The sequence below is a fragment of the Panicum virgatum genome, chromosome 8N (genome assembly GCF_016808335.1).
Source record: "Panicum virgatum strain AP13 chromosome 8N, P.virgatum_v5, whole genome shotgun sequence".
Classification (NCBI taxonomy): Eukaryota; Viridiplantae; Streptophyta; class Magnoliopsida; order Poales; family Poaceae; genus Panicum; species Panicum virgatum.
The window spans coordinates 24,952,052-24,960,012 of record NC_053152.1 but is presented as its reverse complement, the minus strand read 5'-3'; the positions used below and the strand labels follow the sequence as shown (position 1 = coordinate 24,960,012).

At 43.2% G+C, this 7,961-nt stretch overlaps 1 protein-coding gene across 1 annotated transcript; it reads right to left on the bottom strand.

Annotated features, from left to right (window-relative positions):
- Window positions 1–5,703: 5,703 nt before the first annotated feature.
- Window positions 5,704–7,405, bottom strand: LOC120686046 (phospholipase A1 EG1, chloroplastic/mitochondrial-like). The gene has a single exon (XM_039968203.1). It carries the CDS (start codon window positions 7,300–7,302, stop codon window positions 5,917–5,919), a length of 1,386 nt encoding a protein of 461 aa, XP_039824137.1. The 5' UTR covers window positions 7,303–7,405; the 3' UTR covers window positions 5,704–5,916.
- Between the last annotated feature and the right edge of the window lie 556 nt (window positions 7,406–7,961).

Genomic DNA, 7,961 nt, shown 5'->3' with positions numbered 1-7,961 from the left:
ATTCTTGGGAATCTTTAGAAAACTAAATCTTACGGACTTGAATCCCATTCCCCTTATCCAAACGTACCAAAGGTACACCATCTATTTGTTAGTGGGCCGGCATTTTCAAAAGGGACAATGGGACCCATTATAAAGTGAAATAACTCGATCAGATGGTGTTCGAAATTTAATGTACAAGGAATTCGAATAAGTAGCAGTTCGTGTTCGTGTTATGCTGATGTCATGAGTAAAGTAGTGGCACTGCTCAACACACCTAAGAAATGGATGTACTCGATTTGCACGCGCGCGAAAACGTGCGTGCTCACATTAACAAATGGACTCACGGACTTATCCATATGGTAACCATTTTTTTTACAGAAAATAGCACGAACTGGCATGGTTGCGCTTTGCAGTTTTACATTAAAGAAGAAAATCGGATATTTGGGACTACATACGTTGTGCTTTGCAGTTTTACCATACGTAACATTGATTTTGTACAATTAGGTCTCCAAACATGTACTTGATTTTCTTACCATTATGTGTATTTTCTCTTTTTTATACTTTCTGTCCATATATTTGGCATATGTTTGGACCATATTGCCCATTTTTCACCACATACTTCGCTGACGACACTAAAGTTTCATCTCCATCCAAGCGCTTGCCGCTACCTAGGCAAGCAAGCAGGCCGCCCCTAGGCAGGTTGGCTGGCCTGCAGTTGCCGCCACCGCCTCGGTCAGGGCGGGGCACGGACCGGGAGGGCGGGCAAGGCCGGGGTTGAATGAACGTTGGATGCCAATCGAATGAACGAATTGCCCTCCACGAAATACAAGCTGAATATAGCATGTGCCATATTTAAATGACTGTTTTCCTTTGGACAACGGATCAAGTTCCAGGTTCAACCTCTTCATGTAAAGAGGCATCAGTCCAAATACATTAGAAAGATGTAGCCCGAGCTATATCAACCAACTCCATGTGTATATCACAAGAAAGAACATAAAAGCAACTTCCTAATTATTGACTATATTTAAATCACTGCTAATAAGACATTTAATAGTTCACGGTACAATCGGGCACATACTTATGTGTAAGTGAACAAAATGATTATTGCAAATAGATTTATTCTTAATCGACATTACTTGTAATTAGTTTAAACAATGTGGCAAATGAAAGTTTACTTTACTCATTACTCCCTCCGTTTTTATTTACATATCGTATTAGGTTCGTACTAGGTCAAAGTTGATTAATTGTGACAAAGTCTATAGAAAAATATAGCAACAATTATAATATCCAATATTTGTATTATCAACATATACTTTATGGTGGATTTAATGAAACAAATTTGATATTGTAAATGTTATTATTTTTTCTATAGGTTTAGTCAAAGTTGCCAAGTTTGACTTAGGATAAATCTATTATGATATGTAAATAAAAATAGAGGGAGTATATCCGGACTTTAACACAAAGAAGAGAAAATTACAAGTATGACTTTTCTTGCATGGATGTAAATATCCCTTCACACTCTGTCCCCATCATCACAATGAAGCAAGCATACCCCATGAACCGCCGTGTGCTCTACACGACTGCATTATACTGACTTACACTACCACAAAAATGGTTTTAGGAGCGCATTTGTAGGGGCGGATGCGATACCTTCACTTGTTTTTCTCAGCTACAAAAATCTGTTTGCAGGAGTGGGTAACATGCCCACTCCTTTAAAGCCATTTTTAGGGGTGGATCATGCTGTCACCAACCCTTGAAAATACATTTTCGGGGATCACCCGCCCCTAGAAATATATATTTGTGCGGGCGGGTTAGGGTATGACCCACCTCTGTAAATAGTTTTCCAAGGGTGAGTGAAGGACTGACTTTCCTTAGAAACATCGAGCCTCCAAAAAAATTCAGTGATTTGATTTTGAATTTTTTAGAAACTATTTCCTGCCAAAAAATTAGTGATGTTAATTTGAAATTTTTGAAGAGGCTTGCTGTGGGGAGGCGCAGGTCGCCGCACGGGAAGGCAACCGCGGCGAGGGCATCGCAGCAAGAAGGGTGGCTGTGGGGAGGGTGCGGCGGGGAGGCCGCCACCGGGAGGGCGAGGTGGGAAGTTCGCTGCCGGAGAGGGCGATGTGGGAGGTGCGACACCTAGTAGGGAAAAGGCGCCGCCGCAGGGAGGGGCACCGTAGGGAGGAGGGGGTGTCGTGGGATGGGCGGGGCCGCTGTGGGGAGGCTGTCGCCTGGGAGGTAAGCGTCGGTGGGGAGAGGGGCAAATTTTTTGCAGCTTGATGGTGTCGTCCGCACGCAATTTAAATTTTTGTGATACTCCTAAGGCGGATTCAAGTTTATAAAGTAGTCTTTTCCATGGGTAGGTGTCACCCGCCCCTGAAAATAATTTAAATAGTTTTTAATGGTGGATGACGCTATCACTCTGCCCCTAGAAATATATTTGTATTGGCGGGTTACACCCCACCTGGCTCTGATAATATTTTTCTTTTTTATGCCAAAAATTCATTTAAAATCTTGTAATATAGTAAAATATTTTAAAATAAAACTGCAGTAAAATATTTTTTAAAATAAAACTTCTACGCTATTGTTATTGTATACTATAGATCTAAAAAAATAAGCCAGACATATTTGAGTTAATATAAATATTAAGAGTCTGAAAACCTCAATGTATAGTTTTAGTTGTATGAGATACTAGTGTGGGGGAGTGGACGACTTTATGGAAAATAGATATTGAGCTCCATGTATAATGGTTTGAGTCTTTTATGATTACAAAATTTCATTTAAATTGTGATGTCATGCTAATTTATGAAAGATTTGGACCTCTTTTAGGTGTTACTATTGATTTTGTTTTTTTAGTACCAAGAGCTCGTTTAAATCCTTAAATATAGCAAAATACCTTAAGAAATAAGGAACTTCTACGCTAAATTTATGGTGAAATATATATTTGTATATATATATAGTTCACCATAAATTTAGCGTAGAAGTTCCTTATATATATAGGTTAAAATTGTTGGAAATTTTAGTCTCATTGAAACAATTTCTAGAGGCAGGTGTGAGTATGATCCGCACCTAAAAATCCTTTTTTAAGCCGGTTACAAATCCACCCACCCTAGAGATACATTTACCTGCGCGGGTTACACCACCCCCACCCACCACTGAATTTTTTTATTTTTATGCCAAAAATTTATTTAAATCTTATAATATAGTCAAACAACACAAATGAAACCAAACTTCTACACAATGGTTATTGTAATTAAACTATAGATATAGAAAAAAGTAAGTGGAGCATATTTCAGTTTATATAAAAGATTAAGAGTGTGGAAACCTCAAATATATCTTTAGTTGTATGAGATACTAGTGTGGAAAGACGATAAGTTTATGGAGAATGTACATTGAACTCTATGTATAATATTTTGAATCTTTTATGATGATAAAAATTCTTTATAAATTATGTTGCTATGCTAATTTACAAAAAAATTGGATCTCTTTTAGATATTACTATTGATTTTTTTTCTTGTTTTATGCTGAAAACCTATTTGAATAGTAGAATATATTAAAATACCTTATAAAACATGAAACTTCTACACTATAGTTATTGTGAACTATAGATCTAGAAAAAAAATAAGTAGATCATATTTTAGTATATAAAAAGGTTAAAATTATTGAAAATTTAAGTCTCATGGAAACTTCAAGTATAATACATTACTAGCAAAATAAGTCAAGCATATTTCAATAAATCTTGCACATTAATAGATATAATTTTTTCATTCAGAATAAAAAAAATGTAGAAGATATAGAGAGATTACATAGCTATTTTGGGGTCGTATCACATCGTAGTCCGTTCCTAGAAATGTATTTTTAGGGACGAGCGACAGGATTAGCCACCTATGGAAATGACCACCATTTCCAAGGGCGGCGGGTGAAGCCGTTATTCGGTGGCTAGTAACTATCCCTGGAAATGGTGGCTATTTCCAAGGACAGCTCGCCCATCACTGGCCCCTTTTCCAGAGGCTGCTCGAAATCTATAGTAACCGCTTCGTACTTGTGCAAATGGGTCACATTTTTTACCGTCCCTAGAAAAAAAAACATTCTTACAAACTGTTTTTGTTCAGCGCTCGGAGTCCGATGGGAATTTTCCATCGGACGCTTAGTTGCAACATCAAAACAAAACAAACGAAACATAAAAAATATAAGATTGCAGCATTAAAAAATGTGAAAAAATAATTCAAGTAAACATCGTATTCTGAGAAAAAAATTTCCGCCGCAACATCGAACGTATGTTTCGTGCAACATTCCCAAACAAAAATCACCATATGATAGGTTGAGAGGTAAAACATTAAAATACAAACACTGCAACATTAAAGATGAACCGACGAAACATCAAAAGCAAACTGTTGCAATGTTCGTACACATCTATAGTGTTTTACAACTTCTAAAAAAATTATACTGGAATCCTATTGGTATCTAATGCAACATCGATGTTGAGAAGTACAGAGTCTTTCTTCCAAGTCAAGGCCGTTGCGGTCCTCGCGCGGCGCCTCCCCGAGCTCTCGCCGCCTCACGAAGCTCCTCCCTCCCTGCGGTCCCCACGTTAGTGCTGTTAGTTGCTCCCTCATTGGTGTTGTCGGCATGATGTCTTCACACTGTGCAGTAGCCTAGGAATGGCAAGCATAGAAATGGTCACTTACATGCACGCAGCACGCCATCTCGGAGAGGCCCGAGCAAGGGGATTCAAAGGTGGACATGGCGAGCATAAGGAAGGACAAACCTACAGCACCGCCGCATGAGGGAGGAGCAGGTGCCACCGTGGCAGAGATGATCGGCGTCCAACGCGGTGGTGGAGTCAGATCGCGATACGGTTCCACCTCGAGCAAACGCAATTTGACAGAGATTGAGTGGGGCGTGATATTCCAGCAAGGTAGGATGCAAATTCAAGTTGTGAGAGGGATTGATTTGGGGAGGTGGAAAACAGAACTACCGAAACCTAGTTCTCTCGTCATAGACTTACAGCTATATCATCTCCACATGGTCTCAAAAACCAATGGTAAGGATTAACAGTATCTCAAGAAGGATGAGTTGCATCAGTTAGGCATGACTACATCAAGAATATTCTATACGCAGTTTTATGCGGAGTTCATCAGAGAATAATTAGGATTCTAGGTTCACAATTCAATGACTTCGAAGAATTAATTATTGTATGAAAACGATTTGCAAAATTCAATGGTTGAGCTTGATATGGCTGACAAAAGAAATTTTGTTAATACCGTAACACCAAGGTCAGAGCATGGAACATTTATAAGGAAAAATAAGGAAACGAAATGATAGACTTGATGCTCCGTGGAATGCTTCAACAAGACCATGTATTCTCTATTGTTTACCACTACATATATCCTATTAAACATTGTAGTACTAAAGCCAGTCTCAATAAGTTTTATGGCATTTAATTAATGCCACATTATCAATTTTACTGACGTAGAGAGGACATAGAAGAAAGGAGTTTCATGGGATGAGCAAGTAGTTTCATCCCTAAGAAACTTTTAGGTATATATGGTAGATTTGCTGCACTAGCTATTTTATTTGTGATGTTACCGCCATTATAAATTTGAAGCAAACCCATTGTGTTTAGAGAGTATGAATGTGAGAACCTAAAATAACATTGTACATTTGCATTCTTAGTGCTTAAACAATATAATGTGTGTGGAATCAAAATAGAAGTAGACATTCTTTTTGTAACAAAATAGTATTTGTGACAGAGTTTATATATTAGCTAATATCAGTATCACTTGGAATCTTTATCTTTCATTTACAATAACCGGTCTTTTGTCTAATTTCCTCTCTACCCTATCTCATTTTCTGACAAAAAGAATGAATTTCCAAGGGCATCTAAGTTTCATATCCCTAAAAAATCATGGGAATGAAAACGAACCCTGTATCAACCTACATGCCCATGGCTTGTACCAACTCACCAACTTGGATTGCGGCCATTTGCCACCTCCAAGTATCAAAATTTTGTTGAAGCACAAACTTCTTGGCCTTGCTTATAAGATCCTCCCCGTCCTTTTTCACCTTTGCAATCTTAGGGTACTTGAGCAACCCTAAGTAGGCCTCCAGATCATGCACACAAGCAGGATCTCTTGCTTTGAAGAAATCCAGGGCAAGCTCGACGCCGACATGCGTGTAGCACGCACAGCTCCATGGGAGCTCCAACCTCCCTCCCAAAACCCTAGAGTTCTCGTTCAAGAAAATGCCGGGCAACTTGGTGATAGGATCATTGACGTTCACCACCCTTAGCACCTTCACGCCGAGCTCGTCGCACCGGTTCTTGAACCCCGTGTTGCCGACCCTCGGGCCAGCGAAGGAGTAGACTGTGGTCGGCACGGTGTTGCCGTTGCCGTCACGGTTGAGCCCGAGCTCGGCGAGATCGTAGCCGAGCAGGAGGGCAAGGGAGCTGCCCATACTGTGGCCGGCCAGCGTGATGCTGATCTCCTCGTGCTTGTATTTGTTGATGAGCCGTGTCACCTCCGAGAGGAGCTGGTTCCGGCAGCTCCCGCAGGTGAACCTGCAGGTGGCATCGTCAGAGGTGTAGACGGAGAGGAACCCCGACTCGACCTTGACGTCCGGGCGGGCGTCCGCCGGGTCAAACCTCGCCGGCTCGAGGGAGCTCATCATGTTGGCCACCCACTCCGACCCGGTGACGGTGCCCCGGAACGACACGACGATGTCGCGGCGTCCGAGCCGCCGCGCCGCGTCGTCGGACGCGACCGCCACGTAGCCGATCCACCGGCTCGGGCACGGCCCCGCCGCTCCGGGGAGGGCGATGTCCGGCGCCGCGTAGATGTACCTCGTGACGGCGTAGCCAGTGCCAGCCATGCCAACCGCCTCGAGCATCCGGGTCTTGCCGTACTTGCAGTTGAGGTACCGCTTGGAGCCGGCGTCGAGGTCGAACGCCTTGTACGTGGCCGCCACGAGCTCGCCGTACCGAACGATCTCGGCGCGGAGGAGCGGGTGCAGCGGCTCCACGAGCCCGGCCCAGTCGCGGCCTCCCTGGATCTCCCGCCACATGTTCGCCAAAGTCTCGTCGCTCTTCTTCTTCGCCGCCCTCTCGGGCAAGACGCCGACGACCGGCGTGACCGGCTTGGTGTGCCTGACGTTCACCGCGATGGATGGCGCGGACAGCCGCGTGGTCTGCGGAGCGAACGTGGAGGGCGGCGCGGTCACCGCTGCCACGGCCGCCGCGGCGGTCGATGCGCTGCCGCGCTGCTGGTGCGGCGGCTTGGAGCAGAGCCCGGGAGAAGGTTGAGACATTGGGAGGTGTACGGCCATTTCTGATCAATCTGGCGCTGCGCCGCAGCAATCGCTCGGTTGATTTAGTTGTTGCGAACTCAGAGAAGAGTGGAAGAGGAGGGGGAGCTCGGAGCTTGGCTGCTTGGCGGTTGGACTAGCTTGGAGGTGAGCTAGGTGGGGTTGTCGAGCTTATATACGAGAGGGTGAGGATGGGGAAATCGACGCGGCTGTTGTGTGTTTTCTCGCGAGACGTGTTGGCTAATTGGAAAGCGAGAGGGAACGCAGCACAAATTGCACGTTGCGCGCGGGATTTGACTAGCGTGGGGGCAGCGTGGAACTGATGGCTCCTTGCCCTCTCACTCAACCTTTTTCTTCAACTTTTGCATTTGGGTCCACCAACTCTGACCATTTTAACAAATAACACTTATGTTTGTTTCTTCGAACAACTAACATGGCTAAATATATATATTACATACTTTAAGGAATAAAAACCGGGCAACTGAGATACACATCTCATTCAGATATGCTTTTTTATAAGTTTTTTCTTAATTTACTAAATGATACGAAGGAGGGCTACGATGCGAGCCAACAAGCATTCCATTCGACATTCTGCCCACCTGCCTCATTTCACAGATGTTATGTCATGATTGTTATCCTAAATGATAAATTCTCATCCCTGACAATGCCCTGCGGAGGCA